The 22,206-nt window shown below is 49.5% G+C and overlaps 1 protein-coding gene across 9 annotated transcripts in view; it reads left to right on the forward strand.

Annotated features, from left to right (window-relative positions):
* LOC100081088 (scaffold attachment factor B2) overlaps positions 1 to 22,206 on the forward strand; it is a 51,120-nt gene that overhangs the window by 16,635 nt on the left and 12,279 nt on the right. For 7 of the 9 annotated variants that reach the window (XR_003754376.2, XM_029049942.2, XM_029049935.2 and 4 more), the window contains exons 11-18: positions 1,785 to 1,897; positions 7,627 to 7,760; positions 10,730 to 10,821; positions 14,291 to 14,427; positions 15,559 to 15,852; positions 17,369 to 17,506; positions 18,932 to 18,974; positions 19,755 to 19,873. Coding sequence is in view for 8 of the 9 variants with exons in the window: in XM_029049942.2 (XP_028905775.1) it covers positions 1,785 to 1,897; positions 7,627 to 7,760; positions 10,730 to 10,821; positions 14,291 to 14,427; positions 15,559 to 15,852; positions 17,369 to 17,506; positions 18,932 to 18,974; positions 19,755 to 19,873 (1,070 nt within the window). In the remaining variant the exon portion in view is untranslated. The remainder of the gene's footprint in view (positions 1 to 1,784; positions 1,898 to 7,626; positions 7,761 to 10,729; positions 10,822 to 14,290; positions 14,428 to 15,558; positions 15,853 to 17,368; positions 17,507 to 18,931; positions 18,975 to 19,754; positions 19,874 to 22,206) is intronic. The other 2 variants (XM_029049936.2, XM_029049939.2) reach the window with 1 other exon arrangement.

A 22,206-nucleotide genomic window follows, 5' to 3' on the forward strand; every position in this document is an offset into this window, starting at 1 on the left:
CGATCCCGCGGCGGAAGGTCGGGCGAAGTTCCGGGCGACACGGACCGCTGATGCTGCAAGCCGCCTCCGCACGCCGCTTCCCCCAAATGCCGCTTCCTCTGTGCTTCCAAGTGCTGCTGCCTTCTGCTGCTTTCGAGTACTGCTCTCCGGCCGGTTCTTTCCGGGTGCTGCTGCTTCTGCTCCTGCTCTGCGTGCTCTTTCCTCAGCGCTTGCTTCCTCTGCGTGCGTCCTCGCGATTCAGATCGACCACCTTTTGTCTGCCTTAGGCGTTGCAGCTTTACGCGGCGGGACCGTTACCCCGTAGAGCAGGGAAAGGAGGCCACGCCTCCCTCCATGCTCCACCCCGCGGCCCGCAATCACCTATCTCAAGTAGAGCCTATCGGTGCCTTCGCCAGTCTCTTCCTTGTTGTTTGTGGGATCACAGTCACTAGTTAGGCAGCTTGTTGGCTCACCACAGAGATAACTCCCAGATTTGCCTTAATGGTCCCAATCTCTCACCTGATTACAGCCTGGAATTTCCCCTTCCCTTCTGCATGTCTCCTCGGTGTCTCGCCAGCACCTTAAACTGAGCCGTAGCTAAAACTCAGCTCCTCGTCTCAAACGCACGCCTGTCTTTCCCATCACAGTTGACAGTACCACCGCTGGCCTCGCTGTCCCAGAAGCTCACGATCTTGGGATCATTCTTGCCTCCTATTTTTTTTTTTTTAACTTTCAGTCCTTGGCTAAATCCTTTTGGTTTTTTTTTTCTTGCCTCCAGGATATTTCCCAGATCCACCCAAACGGCCCCCCTTACTGATTATGATGGTATTTGTTTGGCATTTACTTTGTGCCAGGCGCTGGGGTGGATACACCCTTAGTTTAAGCTCTTGTCATAACCAAACTAGACTCCTCATCGTCTTCCCTGCCTCTAACCTCTCCCCACTTTAGTCCTTACCGTGTCTCGCTACCTGGAGCACCCTTTAAAAATGCTATTCAGCACATACCTCTCTACTCCCGAAACTCCTTATCAGTGGCTTCAAGGCTGTCCGCCAGTCAGTCAGCGGTATTTATTGAGCACTTATAGTATAGTACAGCAGAGCACTATACTAAACTCTTGGGAGAGTACAACACAGAAGTGTTGGTAGACATCTTCTCTGCTCACGTCGGGCTTTGAGCCGTGACATATCGACTCTCTTCACCCGCTCCTCTCCAGCTCCCTTTTTCCCTCCGTCTCTCCCTCTCAATGCTCCAACATCTGACCCCTTATTCTCACTCTCCAGCCTGGAACCCCTGGTCTCTGGTATGCCAGATTGGAAGACCTCTTAAAATCCCACTGGCAACAAGTTTTTCCTGATTAGCTTCCATCACCCCGGGTTGGGTCAGCGCCTTAGCACTTATGTCTTCACTGACCTACATACTCTGCTTATTCACTTATTTATTCATCTTTCCCGGCTCTTGCCAGCTGTGTCTTTGTTTTTCCTCCTCCCACTACTGATAAATGGTTTGTGCCTGCCTGTCTTTCCTCATTAGATTGTAAACCTTGTATTTTACTTCAGTGGTAGCTACCTCCAAGCACTTGGCTCCCAAATGACTGTAGGTGTTCGGTTCCGGCCATAGTTCGGGAGGGCAAGGCTTGACTAGCAGTGCTGAGGTGTGGTTGGGGAGTGGAAGGGAGGGCCTCAAAGACCCCACACGGCTCCAAGCTTGGGGCCGAATTGAAGCCTCTCTCGGACTGTGGCTTACTCCCTGTTGAAGTGAATTAATGCATTTACTCTTTGATCTTTTTTTGACAAAATTCATTTCAGGCTAAAAACGAACCCGCTGGGAAGAAGCCCTCCGACAGAAAAGACAGTGAAATGAAGAAGGACAAATCAGCCGGCAGCGACAGACATCATTCTGCGGATTCCAGACTTGAAAAGTAAAATGATCTCCTCCCCACACCTATTTTTCAAATGACTGGTTGTGGGGAAAGGAAGGAATGACATGGAACAATTGAGGGGAGGGGGCTGAAAGTGGGGTGGCAACTGAAAGCCCAGTCAAGCAAAGTTATAAAGTCTGTTTTAAACTTCCTTTGCAGACCCCGTACCCTATGGAAGCCATTGAAATAAAGTAAAAATAGCGTTCAGTTTCAAGACTCAATGGTTTCGACTCATGCTTTCAGGGAGAATCGAAAAAATCAGGGTTGCCATGAGAATAGTACATTTGCGTAATTAACAAACACAGCACCGGGAGGCAGAGAGTAATTGTGATAAGAGGCAGCTTCCGCTAATGCCAATTGTGTTTGGAGAACTAAACGGATGCTAATTCTTGATCTGGATGTCTTTAGCCTGTTTGGGCGTTTGCATCTCATCTTTAGTAGTTCCAGGTGGTCCTTTGGGATGTAGAGCGATTTTTTCTAAGGAGATTTCCACCTTGAGAAAGAAAATGAAGATTAGAGGGAAGGGGGAAGGAGAGCAGAAATCTTTGCTCGATTTTTACAGGTAAGGAAACGGAGCCCTAGAGAAGTGAAGTGCCTTACCCAAGGACAGTAGCAGAGCTGGGATTAGAACCCAAGTCTTCTGCCTCCCAGACCCGTGCTCTTTCCATACCGCCTCCCTATTTCTTTTTTCCAAAATCTCCCAGAATTGTGTACTAGATGAAGCGTAGATGAGTACACAGTGTGAGTTAGGTTCTCTGGTAGAGTAGCCGATTTAATTAAAAGTCAAGTAGACACGTTGACCCTACCCTGGCGACTGCCCGGTGACCTGGTAAACCTCCCCACCTGCCTTATATTTGCATCCCCCCACAGCCTGTGGATCTCTTGCTGTAGAGGAGGCTGGGGTCTTGAAGGTGAACCTGATGGGTTAGAAAGCTGAAAGGACATAAGGACTGCATTTACTTTGTATGCGGGCTTGACGACACGGGATAAAATTTAATGTTCTTGCTTGGGGGGGCGGGGGAGGCAAAAAAAACCACACAAGAAAATTTAATTTTGAAAAAGGAAACTGGGAAAAATGCAGAACATTGGGAGCAGGCGAAGGGGGGACTTACTAGAAATCTGGTCTTTTAAAAATTTTCAGACTCCCACCTTAGAGGCTCTAAAGCTTGTGACAATATGACACGAAAAAATTCTGCCTAACAGACTGCTAGGGTAAAGCAGGGCATCGGAAGGAGATAGCTTTTCCAAAAGGAAAAGCTCACCCATGTACGGAGACCAGGAAAGGCACTCAAGGAACCACGTTAAGTGCAAAGAAGAAATCAGGTGGGCCAAAAGGGAGTTCGAAAGAGCCCTTTTGCAAGTAAAGCCAAATCTAATAGACGAAAGATTCTTCAGACAGACTGAAAGCAGGAAGCTGGCTGGGGAATCAGTGGGGCCACCTTACAATCGTGAGCTTAAAAGGCGCACTTAAGGATGAAGACGGGAGAGCTGTCAGGTTCAGTGAATCCATCAGTTCGGTCTTGACTGAGGAAGATATTAGGGAAATGCCCCAAACCCAAACGGCACTTGTAGCAGACGGAACTAGAACGAATTGTGGTGAGCGCAAAGAATCTTTTTGACCAAATCGATTTAGCTAAGAGGTAAGCAAATGACTAGATCTGGATAGCACTAACCTGAGAGTTCTGAAGGTTTGGTGAAGATCTGTGGAGGGGTGTTTGCGGGACTCCTGGTGAGAACGCGTAGCCAGTCGATAACTTGAAGCGGAAGACTTTGTGGATTACCATTGTAAATCCTACCGGTTTTCACGTGTCCTAGAAGTGGCCCCGAGGCCTGGAAAGTCGCACTCCTGGGCTTTGCAAATTAGTCACAGAGGTCGTTAATTTTCAGATCAATGAACGCTAAGAAAGAACAGCTCTTGGCAGCAGCCAGGCCAGGGAGAGAACACGATTTCCATATCATCAGTGGTATTTATTGAGGGCTGCTTGTACGCAGAGTGTTGTACAAAGTACTTGGGAGAGTGTAATACGACAGGATTAGCAGACATTCCCTGCCTGTAACCAGTTTACGGTCTAGAGAGAGATTACCATCTAGAGGGAGAAGGTACCTATGAGGAAGTTTCACCTCCCTAACCTGCTATAGTTGTTGGTGAACAAAGGCGGGGAGCGCCTGGAGATATTTCGGTTTTTGAAAAAGACTTGGACACACTTTCCCAGGAAGAACTCTTAAAAATGAGTCATCATGGGATTTGAAACAGGATTAAAGGAAGGGATAAATGGCTCCTTTTCATCTTGGAGAAGTATAGATAGTGGTGTTCCCCTGGGAGCCTCTACCACGAGCGGGTGTGTTTTAACGTCCTCGTAAGCGGTCTGGAAGAGGGAGCGTGCAGGGGCCTCTGGCGGGTGCAAGGCCGCGTGGATGTGGATTAACTGCAGGTAGACCTCAAAGCAGAGGACGTGGGCTGGTGAAGGGCCGATGAATTTCTGAACGTTTGCAAGGTAATATGCCTAGGGAAGAATAATCGGAATTGCAACTGCTCGACAGGAGACTCTGAGCTATCGTTCGTGACTCGTTTGTGATAAGGGGTCATTGCTGACTGGTCGTTTATCATTGGTTTGATGCGCAGCGGCTGCCAGAGGCTGGGCATCATCAGGAAGGGGGATAAACAACTACTCAACTACTAGTCTCTGCTACTCTCTGAAATCATGCCATGCCCTTTACCTGGAATCCAATCGGTGGGATTTATTGAGCACTTACTGTGTGCAGAGCACTGTACTAAGTGCTTGGGAGAGTACGATACAACAGAATTAGTGGACCCGTTCCCTGCTCCAAACGCGCTGAGAGTCCAGAAGGGGAGACGGACATTAATGGCTTTAAAGCACTTAACCACCTTGCCCCCTCCTACCTCACCTCGCTGCTCTCCTGCTACAACCCAGCCTGCACGCTTCATTCCTCCGGTGCTAACCTCTCATTGTACTTGGATCTGGTCTATCTCGCCATTGACCTCTCGCCCGCATCTTACCTCTGGCCCGGAGCGCCCTCCCTCCTCTTATCAGACAGATAATTGCTCTCCCCCACTTCAAAGCCTTACTGAAGGCACATCTCCTCCGGGAAGCCTTCCCTGACTGAGCCCTCGTCTCTTCTCCCACTCCCTTCCGCGCCCATCATACTTGCTCCTTCATTCATCCTCCCTACCTTCCCCACATCACATATGTCCATATCTGCAACCTATTTCTTTATCTGTTTATATCAATGTCTGTCCCCCCCTCTAGACTGTAAGCTCGTTGTGGGAAGGGAATGTGTCGGGTGTTATATTGTACTCTCCCAAGCGCTTAGTACAGTGCTTTGCGCACAGTAAGTGCTCAATAAATTCAATTATCATTATATAAATTAAAGATATGTGCACGAGTGTTGTTTAAAGGTGAACCTCTTTAAAGGTCTTACAAGTCCAGCTTTGTTAAAGTCCCGGTCGCTCGGTCTTACGTAGGGCATATAATAGTTAAGACTCTAAAGTTTAAAAGGAGGAGGCTGAGGGGGGACCTGATTCGAGACGATAAAATCGTGAAGGGCACAAGATAGGGTGAACAGGGAAAATCGTTGCCGGGCAAATCCCGTAATCCTAACACCAGTTTGAGGGTGGCGGGTTCAAAACCAAACATCCCTTCAACCCAGTGGGTGGTAAGGTCAGGAAATTTGCGGCCACAGGAAGTTGTGCAAGCAGAAAATCACAGTAGGTTTAAGAGGGATTTCGATAGATTCGTGGATGAAGGATCCATAAGGTAGTACAAGAAGGAAATGGGATGTTTCAGTGGTTCATCCTTAACGGTGAGGATGTATGTCCAGAAAAGGGTAGCAGTCACGTGGTTCCTTCCAAGAATCGTGTTACTGCCAGAGTCAGTCAGGTTTTATTTACTAAGCGCTTTGTACAGTTGGTTGCACACAGTGAGCACCGAAGGAGTTGAAGGAATGAATTGAGCGCTTACTGTATGTAGAGCACTGTACCAAGCGCTTGGGAGAGTCAAAACCATCAGCAGACACATTCCTTGACAGTCTCGGTCTAGATACGGGCCTGTGAGCTGGCCCGGTATTGGCATTGCTAAGGGTCCTGTGTTATGTTATTGTCCCTTTGTTTACTTAGATCTATTTTTTTTTTCCTGTTTATAAAGCCGGACTCGTAAGACCTTTAAAGAGGTTCACTTTTTAAAGTAGAACGTGTTTGCGCTGAGCGTGGGATCCTACGTGGATCGGAATGCCAAGGCCAGGTCCAGTCCCGGCCAAACACAAGTACCGTGGTACCGATGCTGGATTGGCACCCATCTTTTAATTAGCGGGACTGGAAGGGCCGGATCACTGGCAAGAGCATGAGTTACAGCTGGACTCACAGCACTGAGTGTCTACTGTGCGCACAGCCCTGTACTAGGCACTGGGAGGCGTTTAAAAGAAGCGTGAAGCGCATTCTCTGGACTTAGAGAGTTCGTGGTCTCGTAGAGTGCCATTAAGGAGGAGAGCTCCTCTCAGGGCTTGTTCACACCCCACTCAGTTGGCTAATCCAAGGGGCAGGTACCACTAGGATTGAGAGTTGGCCTTTCAGACCGATGACTGGCCGCATGCGTGACCTGGGTGCCAGTGGGCATCCTGGCTTCAGGTTCGGGGGCATCTTGGGGGGGAAAAAACCCACTCTCCCCGGGCCCAAACCTGATTCAGTCTAGAGTCCTCTTGCCCTCCAATTCCTGTCGGTTGCGTGATTTAGATTTCCAATCTTCAGGCCTACTGAAAGCCTTGCGGACTATTTTCCAAGAATGTCAGGCTGCTGAGCCCGGCGTTATTCTGTCCCCCTGCCATGCCTCTCACATGATGCGTCTCTGAGCAGAAGACTTCACTAATACAGTTACTGTCGTATAGGCACCGGTGATTAAGGATGACACTGTGGGTGTTAACCAATATGGACTGCAAGTTTTAGAAACTAAACTAATCAAGAACAACCAGCAGAAAGCCACACTATCCCCACCTGCCATTTTGATCTCCCAGTTCCTCAGTCTCCCAGCCGTTGCGGTTATCCGTGTGTCTCCGTTTCTGCCTCTGTCTCTGACCTTGTGCCTCTGTCCCTATAGCTGCTTTAACTTCTAGGATATAGACAGAAGAGTTTCGTTTTGTCAGTGTCACTAAAAAGCCTTGGGTGCTGGAGGGAGCGAAATTGAGAGACCACATGATAGGTGACTTTTGGCTTCGCAGTGGTTGGTGTTGGGATAAGGCATTTGAGATGCTTTATTGGAGGCCTCTGTGTAGAAGCGGAGTTTCTAAATGGTCTATTTCCAAATAGTCTTGGGCTTTTGGCCATTTGTCAAGGACCAGGGCTATTTGTACTAACTTAATATATCTCAGGCCTCTATTTTCTTTTTTTCTTTTCATACCATTTATCAGATGGCTCCAAAAAAGTAGCTCAAGTTGTCCAGACCTGAATTGCTTACCATCATTGGAAGTTTTCTGAATGATTACCAAATAAGGATCCTTTACCAATCTTCCTCCTTTTTCCATTTCTTGATCTAATGAAGTGAACTAAATAGTAAAGAGGTATCCAGAGGACGTGTCTTGCATTCAAATTCTGGTTCAAAGACGAATTCCTTAAGGACGTCCTTTTGAGTGGCTATTTCGGGAGGGAGTCTGCATGGAGAAAGGCTGATTTGAGGAAAGTCGGTCTGCCCCGCATTAATGCCCGGGTTTGTTTTTTTAAGTAGAGCTGGATTTAAGAAGGATGAGAGAACTGACAAAAAAGATGATAAGAAAAGTGACGAGAAGGATGAAAAAGATAAAGACCAAGAAGAACTGAAGCCCGGGTCAACAGATCGATCTAGGACCACCAAATCAGGTTGGATGATTAACTTTCATCAAGTTCAGCCAGCTGAGGCGGCTAAGCAGGTTGCCTACGACAAATGGGCAAGGGTGTGGTTTGGTCATGTGAACCCAGTCCAGTGGATGGAAGGAATTACTGGCCCTGGGCTCAGGTATTGGACTAGATGCTCAGACCTACAAGTCTTGGGCTCCCCCCACCCCCCTCGTAGCAGATTTATGATTCAGGAGGCCTACCAGACCCTGGACTCATCCTGCATGGGCCTACTAGGGGACTCATTTGATCATTTAGAAATGTCTCTTGGTTTGTTCTTTTTCCCCCCACATTAAAATAAAAAAACCTTTGGCTTTCCCATTGGGAGGGACCTTTCCCCACCTCAAAGCAAGGACACCCTGATGAGATAGAAGCTCTTAAGGAATGAACGTCAGTCGAGGCAAGATAAAAGAGGATGATCACTCCAACCTCCCCATCAACAGCACCGACAAATATGAGCTATGGGCTGCCAATCATGCGTGAAATTTGATCATCCACATGGGAGGGGGCGGGCAGAAAGGAACTCTTTGGGAGTAGTGAAATTGTGTGCAGTGTGTTACAGCTGAAGTCTCAATGTCTGTGGTAATTTGCCAGTTAGAGAAGCAATCCAGTGGCAAGCAAATTGTTTTTAAACTGGTTGGCATGTCTTGTAAATCATATTAAATGAGTGACTGCTCCAATGATTAGAGTTGGGGTTTTCTGTTTTGGGCAAAAAAAAAAAAAATAGCATTTGAAACATTTAATACTCAGAGATGAATGAGGGAAAATAACACATCTGGTGGGGCACTGTTTCACTTTATCAGGCTACCGAGCAAATAAGACAGCAGGGCATTGATTTAGAGCATGCAAGTTTAGATTCTGCAGAGCTCTAGAAAATGTGTGGGAGGAATAGAAGCCTATAAATTTATTATCCTAGATGCTGCTTTCACTTAGTTCGAGAGATAGAGGAAATCCACAGGGGGATTTGTGTGGGTGTGTATAAGCGGTTCGTCTCACTATCTGAATTCGTTTTAGAAACTAGAGCAATTGTTTGGATTTCTTTTTTTTTTTCCTCCAAAATATAAGTGTAACCTTCAATTATTGCTTTGCCGGCTGCTGGTTCTTAGCTTTAGGTAACTGAAAAACTTAATCTGAAAATTGGAAATAAATTACCCCTCTCTGACATTACAGCAGCCCACAGTTCAGAGATAGGAAACGCTATCCTGGACTAATCAATCATTCCAGTGGTATTTCTTGAATTCTTCCCGTGTGCAGAGCACTGCATTAAGCGCCTGGGAGAGTACAGTGAAGCAGAGCTGGTGAACACATTCCCTGCCCACAACGAGCTTAGCGTCTAGAGGAGGAGATTGATAGCCATTACTTTGGATAAGTGCTGAGGCGCCGAGGGTGGGGTGAATGAAGGGCACAAATCCAAATGCAAGGGTGACGCAGAAGGGAGCGGGAGAAGAAGAAACGAGGCCTTAGTCGCAGAAGGCCTCTTGGAGGAGATGTGCTTTTAATAGCGCTTGGAAGGTGGAGGGAGCGATTATCGGATATGAAGGACAGGGTGGGAGTTGCAGGATGTGGGCGAGGGGCCGTTAGCGAGATAGACAAGATCATCTCACTCTAGGCTTCAAGGCTCTCCATCACCTTACCCCCTCCTACCTCTCCTCCCTTCTCTCTTTCCACCGCCCACCCCGCACGCTCCGCTCCTCTGCCGCCCGCCTCCTCGCCGTCCCCCGTCCTCGCCTATCCGGCCGTCGACCCTCGGGCCACGCCCTCCCGCGGTCCCGGAACGCCCTCCCTCCTCACCTCCGCCAAACTCGTTCTCTTCCCCTCTTCAAAACCCTTCTTAGAGCTCACCTCCTCCAAGAGGCCTTCCCAGACTGAGCTCCCCTTCTCCCTCTACCTCCCCCCTTCACCTCTCCCAGCTAAACCCTCTTTTCCCCCCATTTCCCTCTGCTCCTCCCCCTCTCCCTTCCCCTCCCCTCAGCACTGTACTCGTCTGCTCAACTGTATATATTTTCATTACCCTATTTATTTTGTTAATGAAATGTACGTCCCCATGATTCTATTTATTTGCTATTGTTTTAATGAGATGTTCATCCCCTTGATTCTATTTATTGCTATGGTTCTTGTCTGTCCGTCTCCCCCGATTAGACTGTAAGCCCGTCAGAGGGCAGGGACTCTATCTGTTACCGATCTGTACATTCCAAGCGCTCAGTACAGTGCTGTTCACATAGTAAGCGCTCAATAAATATAATAAAATAATAATTTCCCACTCCCTTCTGCATCGCCCTGACTTGCTCCCTTCACTCTTCCCCCCGTCTCCCCGCCCCGCAGCACTCATGTATATGTCTGTAATTTTATTTATTTATATTTGATGTCTATTTGTATTGCTGTCTGTCTCCCCCTGCCGCCCCCCCCCCCCCCAGGCTGTGAGCTCATTGTGCGCATTGATTGTCACTCTTTGTTGCTGTATTGTGCTTTCCCGAGCGCTTAGTACAGTCCTCTGCACGCAGTAAGCACTCAGTAAATACGATTGAATGGTGCAGCGAGTAGGTCGGCAGAGGAGCGAAGTGTGTGGGCTGGGTCGTAGTAGGAAATGAGAGAGGGTGAGGTGGGAGGAGGCAAAGTGATTTGCGTGCTCTAAAGCCAATAGTAGGGAGTTTCTGTTTAAGGTGGAAGTGGATGGGCGACCACTTGGGTTGAGTGGGGAATCCTGGACCCACTGTTTTTGTAGAGAAACGATCCAGGCAGCAGAGTGAAGTATATGGTCTGAAGTGGGGAGAGACAGGAGGCAGGGTGGCTGATGCAGTAATCAAGGAGTCATAGGATACGTGCTTGAATTACCGTGGTAGTTAAGGTGGCGATGTTGTCAAGTGTGAACCGACAGGATTCATGTTTTTAAATGTCAAGATTCGGACACTTTTGGTGCTGCGGAATGTTTGATGCGCATTTTTTCCCCCCTATAGGAAGCAGAGGGACAGAGCGGACAGTTGTAATGGATAAATCGAAAGGAGAGCCTGTCATTAGTGTAAAAACTACGACTAGATCTAAAGAAAGGGTAAGTATAGCTTCTGAATTTGTCAAGCTTCTTTAATGGGGTTGTAAAGACGCGCTTGATGCCTTGTGTTTCTCCTCAAATTTTAAGAGCTTCCAGGTTTGCTTTTAAATTTTAAACCAAAGTGGGGTGTGTGGGTCTGTCGGTGCAGCAGGGTACAGTTACCCGTGGTTACTCATCCATCTCCGCATCCAGTAGAGAAGCAGCATGGCTCAGTGGAAGGAGCCTGGGCTTGGGAGTCAGAGGTCGTGGGTTCGAATCCCGGCTCCGCCACTTGTCTGCTGTGTGACCTTGGACAAGTCACTTAACTTCTGTGCCTCAGTTACCTCATCTGCAAAAATGGGGATTAAAAAATGTGAGCCCCACGTGGGACAATCTGATTATCCTGTATCTCCGCCGGCGCTTAGAACAGTGCTCTGCACATAGGAAGCGCTTAACAAATGCCATTATCATTATTATTATTATTAAACTCCTCACCATTGGATTCAAGATAATCAACTCTCTTCCCCCGCTATATAGCCTCAGTCTTCCCTCTCTGCAACCCCGTCCTCACCCTTCGCTCCTATTGCCACCTACTCACGGTGCCTTGCTCTCACCTCTCATTGTGGACCCCTTGCTCATGCCCACCTCCCTTGATATCTGAAAGACCACCACCCTCCCCATCTTGAAAGCCCTGCAAAAATCAGCTCTCTTCTCCCCGCACTGATTTTCCCTCTCGACTGCATCACTGCTCTACTTGAGTGCGTATCTCCCCCGGCACCGGCACTTTCGTACGTATCCTTACACTAAGTTCCTTCTCCTACCTGTAAATTCTTTTAATCTTGTCTCCCCTGATAGCTTGTAAACCCCTTGACGGCAGGGAGTCGTGTCTACTTTGTCGACCTCGCCTAGGCTCTTGGCACGGAGTTAAGCGCTCAATAAATACTGCCGATCGACTGACCTAGGGTCTTTGTTCTCAGTCGGTGAGAAATGAGCGGGCCTTTCTAGGAATAACCTAAAAACTGACCGAATGAATTCCTGCCCAAGTCTTGGCTGCTTTTTACTTGTGAGCCTCACGTGGGACAACCTGATGACCCTGTATCTCCCCCAGCGCTTAGAACAGTGCTCTGCACGTAGTAAGCGCTTAACAGATACCAACATTATTATTATTATTACTAATAAACATCATCACTCAAGCTGGGTAACCTTTGGTAAGATAGTAAGCTCTGAAGCTAGCCTCCTGGGGATCCTCCCCGCTTCTGAGAACCTCTTATATTCCTAATGCTTTTCTGTTGCTGTCAGTCTCCGAAGACTTTCATTTTTTCTTCTTGGAATCAACACCTATGGAAGAAAACAAATTTCTCCAATAGTTTGTAGAAATCCCTGCAGCTGTCTGTAAATGTAAATGCTAGCAGGGTGATTCTGGGAGCTGGCATTTGCTGGTACTGTACCAAAGTACACCTTTCTGGGAAATAAAGCCACGTGGCCTAGTGGAAAGCGCACGGTTCTGGGAGTCAGAGGATCTGTGCGTGGCTTTTTTTTCGTTTGGTTTTTTTATTTAATAGTATTTGTTAAGCACTTACAGTGTGCCCCAGAGTGCACTAAGCACTGGGGTAGAGAGAAGCTAGCCAGATTGGACACAATCCCTGTCCCACATGGGGCTCACAGCCTTATCCCCATTTTAGAGAGGAAGTAACTGAGGCACAGAGACGTGAAATGACTTGCCCAAGGTCACATAGCAGGCAAGTGGCGGAGCTGGGATTAGAATCAAAGTCCTTCTCACTCCCAGGCCCGCACACTCTATCATTCATTCATTCATTCATTCAATAGTATTTATTGAGCGCTTACTATGTGCAGAGCACTGTACTTAGCGCTTGGAATGTACAATTTGGCAACAGATAGAGACAATCCCTGCCCAGAGATGGGCTCGCAGTCCAATCGGGCGAGACAGATGGCAAGGCAAGATAGAACAAAACAAAAACAAGACAACATTATCAAGATGGCCATGCTGCTGCTTCGACCTGGTTCTAAAAGCAGCGTGGCGCAGTGGAAAGAGCACGGGCTTTGGAGTCAGGACTCATGAGTTCGAATCCCAGCTCTGCCACTTGTCAGCTGTGTGACTGTGGGCAAGTCACTTAACTTCTCTGTGCCTCAGTTCCCTCATCTGTAAAATGGGGATTAAGTGTGAGCCCCACGTGGGACAACCTGATTCCCCTGTGTTTACCCCAGCGCTTAGAACAGTGCTCGGCACATAGTAAGCGCTTAACAAATACCAACATTATTATTATTATTATAATCTATCAATCTTCTGCTGTGTGACCTTGGGCAAGTAACTTCACTCCTCATGTGTAAAATAGGGATTAAAATCTTCCTTCCTTTGACTTAGACTGTGAGCCCCATGTGAGGCAGGGACTGTGTTCAACTTGATTCTCTTGTATCTACCCCAGCGCTTAGTATGGTCCCTGGCACTTAGTAAACTCTTATTAAAAGATAAGAGTGACATAGTTAATACGCAGCTCACAGTTGGAGGCACGGGGACACCTATCTTACAAATTATAAGGTATTTTCCGCTCTTCGATCAATTTATTAGTCACAGAGAAAGCCAGAGCCTAGCATGAAGCTCAAAGCAGCCTTCCGTGCCTTTGATTATAAGTTGCTTTTCCAGTGCTGCCTGGTTTCCAAAAGTGACCAAACTTGTAAGCGACGCTCTCGTTCGGAATAAAGAAACATTTTGCCGTTCTACTCCAGGCCAGAATTGTTCACGACTTTAACTCGGCATCTGCTGTCTTACAGCCGGTTTTTTTTGGTTTTTTTTGATCCTCCAGATACTGTGAAAGATATTTCTTGAAACCTTTTGTTTTCTCCCAAGACAGCTGCCTCTGTAATGTTTTAACCCTGGGAATTAATGAAGCCATTCTGTTCACATGAGTGGACAGAGTGGATGCTCTCCATGAAGGGGCTGGGGGAGACGTGCTAGCCGCTAACAGCAGAGCTCTTCCATGGCCCACGTTCGGGGCTGTGAGCAAAGCTCTGCCCAGACAGAAGTATCAGGAGAGGGAACGCCTCGGGCTTGTGCGCTTCTGGCGGAGCTTTGCATCGGTGGGAGTTTAGCAGCCTGCCCCGAGTGGGTCCCGCGTATTTACTGAGCACTTACCGTGTGCAGAGCATTGTACTAAGCGCTTGGGGGAATACAGTCTAACACGGCCACACGGACGTGCGGGGCAGGGGGACCCCCGGGCCGCCGTGCATTCCAGGGTTTCCTCTGGAGTCTGGGCCAAGTCGGCTCCCCGTCCCGTCCTGGGATTGGCTTCGAAGCATCCAGGCTCCTCCCTGGCCGGGGTGGGGAATCGAGCCGCGAGGTCTTAGGTTACAGGCAGTGAGTCTGTCGCGGATGCGGGGAGGAGGAGAAGGAATTTGAAGGTTTTGTTTGTTGTCTTTGAACACTCGTCACACGCTTATGCTGAATATTAATCACTGACTTTGGTAAATCCAGAGTTCTAAGAGTCAAGATCGCAAATCAGAAAGTAAAGAGAAGAGAGACATTTTGTCCTTTGATAAAATCAAGGAACAGAGGGAGCGAGAACGGCAGAGGCAGCGGGAGCGGGAGATCAGAGAAACCGAAAGACGACGGTAAGAACAGTCAGTTCTTCTCGAACGTTGTTGTGGCGTTCTTACAGAAATGCCGTATTAAGAATAACATGATGAATTACTCAGGCCTGGGTCGCCTCCGCATGCTAGCATTGGTAGGTTGTTTTTCTTTTTTTCTTCTTTTTTTTTTGTGGGGGGGAGGGTGTCTTACGACAGGATGGCAAGGAAAACAGAAGGCAGACAGCATGGCCTAGTGGAAAGGGAACAGGACTGCTAACCAGGAGACCTGGTTTTGAGTCCCAGCTCCACCACCGGCCTACCGAGCGAGATGTTGGGCAGGTCACGGGACCTCTTTGGCCCCGTTTACTCATGTGTAGACGAGGGATAAGAATCATTTTTGCAAGCCCCATGTGGATTAGGAGATCTCGGGACCTTGTATCTACTCCAGTGTTTAACACTTAGAGTTCTTAATAGTTTTTTTCCCCCAGTTTTATCTGATCTCAATTAAATAGTTAGGCTCCTTGAGCCTCAGCATTGTGTTTGTAGTCATTCGTTGCTCATGGCAACAAAGCAGACGCGTCAACCCCAAATCCTGGGTATTTAGGTTACTTGTGAAGTAACTTTATTTTCAACCTCTTCACAGAAGTTAAGGTGTCTTTCAAAAACAAAAAACAGCCTCCCACCCCCTCTTCAACTTCACCCTTCCTGTGGTTCATGGGACTAGTCGGTGGATGAGGACTTCAGATGGAAGCGTTCTTGGTTCCAGGCAAGGGCCAAACTAGCTTCGGGCATCTGGTTGGATTTTGGCCAGCAAGCGGTCATGTTTGACATTAACTAAGACAGGACAAGCCTGTTTGTTTTGCACCGTAGAGACCGCTTGCTGACTTCAAACAGCAAGCGGAATTCTCAGTTGCGGGACCAGATCTTTGCCTCGTGAAACGTCGAGGTGGCACTCTCCCGGGACCGATCGCTCATGGCCGCAAGTCGGTTAGATTATCCCGTCTTCCAACCCGGTCCGTACCTGGGACCGCTTGATTTTTCCTGAGCGACTAATCTGTGCCTCTGGTTTCGGGCTACCGAAACTTGGTGGAAAGCATCGCTCCAGTTAGAGAGCCTCCTCTTGAGAGAGCACAGTCCGGACTGCAGTTGAGAAATGCCTTTTTTCCTTATCAGGGAGCGAGAGCAGCGGGAGAGGGAACAGCGCATCGACGCCTTCCGTGAACGGAAAGAGAAAGCCAGATTGCAGCGGGAACGTGTGAGACTGGAATGTCAGAGGCAGCGTTTAGAGCGCGAACGGATGGAGAGGGAGAGGCTGGAAAGGGAGAGGATGCGAGTAGAACAGGAGAGGAGAAAAGAGCAGGAACGCATCCATAGAGAACGGGAAGAGCTCCGGCGCCAACAAGAACAGCTACGCTACGAGCAGGAACGGCGTCCTGCCCTGAGGAGACCGTATGACATGGACTCGAGGTACCATCGGCCAACTAAGTAGGGCCATTCCCCCGCTGCTACCTGTGGCTTGCTCCCCTGTGGCTCTGAGCTCTCTGGCCATCTCCGGGCTCCTGCGCCTTCCCCTGAGATGGACGGTGACCCTGGCCCTTTGACCGACTCGGCAGCACGGCGAGGATTTGGTGGGAGGGGAAGTGGAAATGAGGACTTAAACCCTCCTTTCCTCTTCTCCCACTCCCCTCTGCGGCACCCCGACTCACTCCCTTTATTCCTCCCCAGCCCCTCAGCACTTCTGTGTATATCTGTAAAGTATTTATTTCTATTAATGTCCGTCTCCCCTTCTCGGCAGTAAGCTCGTCGTGGGCAGGGAACGTGTCTGTTTATAGTTACGCGTTCGTTCGCTCGTATTTATTGAGCGCTTACTGTGTGCAGAGCACTCTACTAAGCGCTTGGGACTGTACTCTCCCAAGGGCTTAGTACAGTGCTCTGCACACAGTAAGCGCTCAATAAATACGATCGAGCGAACGAGTAACTAGCGAGTTTGGGAATGGAAATGCGTTTCTGTTTTTCATTTCCTCCACTTGCATCCCAGCAGGTCAGCAGGCTGTCGTCCCTACACGTGATTTTTTATTTATTTTTATTTTTTTTCCCGCTATGAAACCACAGTTACCTGCTTTGAATTTCTTTGAAATGAAATTACCCTCAATTTAGCCAGGAGCAGTTCAGGCTTACTGAAGGGCTCTCTGTTGCTGCTTTTAGTCTCCACCCTTTCCTTTTGCATCAGAAAGTTTTCCCCTGCAAGCTAGCTGTTAACCTTTTCGCCTGCCCTATCATTTGTCTTGAGTGATCCTTTAAATGTGTATCTGTGTGTGTTTGGCCTAAATGAACCATGACAGCTTCACCAACATGTGCTTTTAGGGCAGCCAGGTAATAGTCAGCTAAAGAGAAAATTGCCTGATGGCGTGCCAAGTAGTGTGTAAGTTTATCCACCTGTAGCTTTTCTGAGCCACTTAATCGATAGTCAAGCACCACCCACTCACCCGGGGGTCTAGTTTCTCTGTTAAGAGTCAGGAAAAATGTAATTGGACGCTGTGCTGAAATGTGGAAGTAGTACTGAATAACCAGATCCAATTCTCCGCTGCCTCTTGACGAAAGCTGGGAGGATGGGACGGCGTCGGTAGGTGAGCGAAGGTAAAAATGTGGTAACTTGAGCATAATTCCCAAAGAATCAAATATTTCCTTTCCCTCTTGCTTCGCTCCCTGCAGCGTTCAGCACGTTCACTGCCTTGATCCAGTTAACTCACTGTAATCCTTTTCCTGGAGCTGCAAATTGAGACTATCAATCTGACTTTTGGCGGTTGGAGACTTTTAATTTATCAAATCCAAATGATGATGATTGACTATTCAGTGATTTGCTTGCAAGACGGTGTTAAATGAGATTTAGTCTGGAGAAAGCACCGTGTCTCTCGCCTTCTCGACTCATTCTCGAAGTAAATGAAATTTCTGCTTCCTCTCCGCCTCCCCCCCCCCCCCCCAGGCGAGACGATTCGTACTGGTCAGAAGGGAAGAGGGCCGCCATGGACGACAGGTATCGCTCGGATTTCAGCCGCCAGGATCGCTTCCACGACTTTGACCACAGGGACCGAGGCCGCTATCAGGACCATTCTGTAGACAGGTTAGTTGTTTGATTTTTCGGAACACCTAAAACGGACAGGAGCACAATTTGGAGTAGTCTTTGTGGGGGAGTGTGGCCCAGATGTACTGACTTACTGTAAATAATACCTCCTTTGTGCCTGCCAGTTTTAAGTACTCTCGAAGGTGACTCACTGAGAGGACTTCTGCAAGAGCCTCCCAGCTCCATCCTTTTGTGTTTCACAGAATCCTGTGAATTTGCTTTTCAAATGCCGAGGCTTTCGATTCCAGGCCCGAGTGCTGGCAGTGCCGTGCCTCCTCTGCCTAGCCATTCCCCCCTTCTCCTCCTCCTCCTTCCTCCTAGGCTAAAAAAACACGAGCAAAGCCCTGAAGCAACCACTCTGGGTCCTCCCACAAATCGGGTCAAATTAAGTTTCGGAGGAATAGAAAGGGGTACATTAGATGAAATCTCTGTAAGGCCCCTTTGCCTTATGGCGGCCAGGAGTGTGTGAGCCACTGCTCATTTTTGTGGTGTGTAGTGCTCTGCACACAGTAAGCGCTTAATAGATACGACTGAATGAACGAATGAGTGAATGGTGGCGGCCGTCTCCCCTACTTTGAAATGCAGTCAGTGGGCTGTTGGCCAGAGTTGGGTTGCCCACCCCCATCCGTGCCTTTGTCTCCCCTTTCCCGTCACCTGACGTTCGGGACAGAGCCCGGGCCTGGGAGTCAGAGGGTCATGGGTTCTAATCCGGGCTCCGCCACTTGTCTGCCGCGTGACAGGGGGCGAGTCGCTTATCTTCTCTGGGCCTCAGTTCACCCATCTGTAAAATGGGGATTGAGAGCGTGAGCCCCACGTGGGACAGGGACTGTGTCCAACCCGATCCGCTTGTATCCACCCCAGCTCTTAATACGGTGCCTGGCACACGGTGAGCGCTTAAGAAATGCCGTTATTATTATAGTCTTCAGCAGAGAGAGGGCAGAGGAAAAGGAAGGAAGCCAAAGGCAACCAGTTGGGCTCCATATTAGCATCTTCAGTAAAAGATTTGGGGTGAGAGGTCACGGTGGTGGGGAACAATGAGAATTGGACAATTCCTGTGCCTCATTCATCCTTGTTTGGTCTGTGCCCTTGTTACCAGAGGTAATTGAGTGTGATTGTACCCAGTCTCACGTTTGCAAGCCTTAGGATTCTGTAGTAGATTTAGGTAAGAGTCTCTTAGGCAATCACGTTTGCTTCACTGTTTTTCTGGGAAGGATCCCTTAGCTAGAATTGCAATCTGTCGGTGGGGATGTACTTCGTGTGTAAACGTGGGAGAGTCCCAGGCCAGTGAACATTACCCTTGCTGAATGTCAAAAGCAAAACCGAGGCTGCGTCCGCTTTCACTTGCGAGGTTAGTCACTTCACAGAGGCCACGAGAGAGTCATTTTATAGAGGGAGTCATCTAAACGAGAGCTTCCCTTTTTCTAGGAGGGAAGGTTCGAGATCGATGATGGGAGACCGAGATGGACAGGTGAGTTAAATCCGAAAGCTCCGTTCGTAAAACTGGCACTCCCGGGGTGTCGATCCGCATTGTCTACCCCAAAACGGTCCGAGAGTAAACCGCACTCTCCGAGTTCGAATCCCAGCTCTGCCACTTGTCAGCTGTGTGACTGTGGGCAAGTCACTTAACTTCTCTGTGCCTCAGTTCCCTCATCTGTAAAATGGGGATTAAGACTGTGAGCCCCACGTGGGACAACCTGATTCCCCTGTGTTTATCCCAGCGCTTAGAACAGTGCTCTGCACATAGTAAGCGCTTAACAAATACCAACAAATACCAACATTATTATGCGGAGGTGTGAACGGGCTCATCCTGGGCTGAGTGAATCTTCTTTGGGTGCTGATTCCCTCGACTAGCTAGCAAACAGGCTCACCTCAAGTCTGAAGGGATTGCTCTCCACTGCGTCCACGACTGGTGGTTGTGGCCATTGTGATCCAGAAGAAGGGGGTGGATGCGGAGGATAAAGACTTTGGAGACCCTTACTTGCTTTGAAAGGAAGGGGTGTTTTGGTGAGGAGAACATTTGGGTCCTATACTATAAGACCGAGGGAAGAGTAGGCCCCAAAGCTGCTTAATTTGCGGTCTAAAACCGAAGGGCAGCTAGACGTTTCCAGTCCCAGCTGGTGAAACCCAGATTTTAAAGGAGCCGAACGTTGGCCACGGGCCCTTGGCGCTCTTCCGGGGGCGCGGTGGGGCGACCTGCGCCTTAGGAGGGTGGAGCCGAGTAATCCCCTGTTCGCCCTTTAACTTCCAGCACTACCCGGATGACCGCCACGGAGGTCCGGATCGCCACGGCCGAGATTCCCGCGACGGGTGGGGAGGCTACAGCTCGGACAAGCGGATGAGCGATGGGAGAGGGATGCCTCCCCCCAGGTTAGAAATAGCAAGGAGTATGATTCCCCCCACGGGCCTAAAATGTATTCGTCTGGCTTTTGAACGACCGGCAGGAGCGACTGTGTAAAGCTCTCGGGTGGTGGGGGCTAGAGCACCGCATCCGTTTCCCTCCCAGAAATCCAAAGGTGAGGGGTTCCTTGAGAGGGCTTGGAAAAGCAGCGTGGCTTACGTACAGCTCCGCAATTTATATCGGTGTCTTGTCTCCCCCCTCTAGACCGCAAGCTCGTTATGGGCAGGGAATGCGTCTGTTTTCTGTCGAACTCTCCCAAGCGCTTAGCACAGTGCTCTGCACACAGGGAGCGCTCGGTAAATACGACTGAATGAATGGATGAAGAAAGCACAGGCCGTGGGAGTAGGAGGACCTGAGTTCTAATTCTGGCTTCACCGTTTGCCGTGGGACAAGTTACTTCACTTCTCTGTGCCTCAGTGACCTCATCTGTAAAATGGGGATTCAGTATCTCTGAGCCCCGTGTGGGACGTGGACCGTATCCAACCTGATTATGTCGTGTCATCCCGCCGCCGCGCTTAGTACGGGCCTGGCACAGGGCGCTTAACGCACAGCGTTAAAAAAGAGGCTAGACCCACTGGATGGTTTGGCCCCGGACCCCTGTGGCCTAGTGGAAAGGGCGTGGGCGTCGGCCGACCCGGGTTCCAGTCCTGGCTCCGCCACTTGCCTACTGTGGGCGAGTCATGTATCTTAACTGTGCCTCTCTCCTCGTCTGTAAATAATAATGTTGGTATTTGCTAAGCGCTTACTATGTGCAGAGCACTGTTCTAAGCGCTGGGGTAGGTACAGGGTGATCAGGTAATCAGGTTGTCCCACGTGAGGCTCACAGTTAATCCCCATTTTACAGATGAGGTAACAGGCACGGAGAAGTGAAGTGACTCGCCCACAGTCACACAGCTGACAAGTGGCAGAGCCGGGAGTCGAACCCATGATCTCTGACTCCGAAGCCCGGGCTCTTTCCACTGAGCCATGCTGCTTCCCGAATGGGAAAATGGGGATTGAATTGTACTCCCTCCTACTTAGACTGCCTGCCCCGTGTGGACAGGGATTGTGTCCAACCTGATTATCTTGCATCTACCCCAGTACTTAGTACAGTGTTTGGCACGCAGTAAGCGCTCAAGTACCACTATTATTAATTATTATAGAGCCCCGCCTCTGGCCGACCATCACCCTTGAATCCGGAAAGGGATTGGAGTAGTAGCAGCGTCAAGTGTTGAGTGTATAATAATAATAATAATAATAATGATAATGTTGGTATCTGTTAAGCGCTTACTATGTGCAGAGCACTGTTCTAAGCGCTGGGGGAGATAAAGGGGAATCAGGTCGTCCCACGTGAGGCTCACAGTCTTAATCCCCATTTTACAGATGAGGGAACTGAGGGACAGAGAAGTGAGGTGACTTGCCCCCAGTCCCACAGTTGACAAGTGGCAGAGCCGGGATTCGAACCCGTGACCTCTGACTCCCAAGCCCGGGCTCTTCCCACTGAGCCGGTGTATGCCGAGCGCCTTGTGAAGCACTGGGAGAGAACACCCAGGTGGGAATGAGGGGACCGGAGACAGGCCCGTAAGGAGAGCTGAAGCCGTAAAGCCCTTGAAGCGACACAGAGGACGAGGCTAGGGACAGAAAATAAAGAGAAAAAGCAGTAGGATGCTGCGGCTAGATGAGAGGACTTCCACGTTCCTCACGGCTGAGTCCGTGGCACGTCGGGAGCTACAGCAACCGGCCCAGCAGCCGTTGGCCTTCCCGAGGTTTGAGAGGGCTTGTCTCTCTCCGCGCCGGAGTGGCGCGAGGCCGGCGGGGATGGGGCGTCCTCGGTGGTGTGGAGGGGAGCTGGTCTGGATTCCCGGGGAGGCGGCGGGGTGGTCCGGTGTTGGGTTGGGGGGCGAGGGGCAAGCCGGGGGCTTGCCGCTGCCGCTTCTCTCTTCCCCGAGGGTGGAGAAGGCAGGACAGGATGGAGTCTTGTCGGTGACACGGAGGAGAGCCGGTGCAGGTTTCCAAGGGGGGTGGGTGTGCGCGTCTCACGCGGAGGGGGCTCAGCTCCCCGTGGCCAAGCGCGCCCGGAGAACGTCAGCGCCAGGGGCCCTCAGTGGCGCGCGGACGGGAGGCGGCAGTTACCGACTGCGCTCTGGGCTCTCTTGATTGCCTAAATAAATCACCACAATCTTCTGTGCCTGCTTATAAATTACCCATGTGGTTGATGTAATCAGGTCTGTATTAAGACCCGAGGAAAACGTAAGGATTTGCATTAAAGAGCGGAGAGACCGGAGGGAGTGACGGCTGAAATCCTCCTCTAGCCAGTGGCTAG

Source organism: Ornithorhynchus anatinus, chromosome X1 (assembly GCF_004115215.2).
Source record: "Ornithorhynchus anatinus isolate Pmale09 chromosome X1, mOrnAna1.pri.v4, whole genome shotgun sequence".
NCBI lineage: Eukaryota > Metazoa > Chordata > Mammalia > Monotremata > Ornithorhynchidae > Ornithorhynchus > Ornithorhynchus anatinus.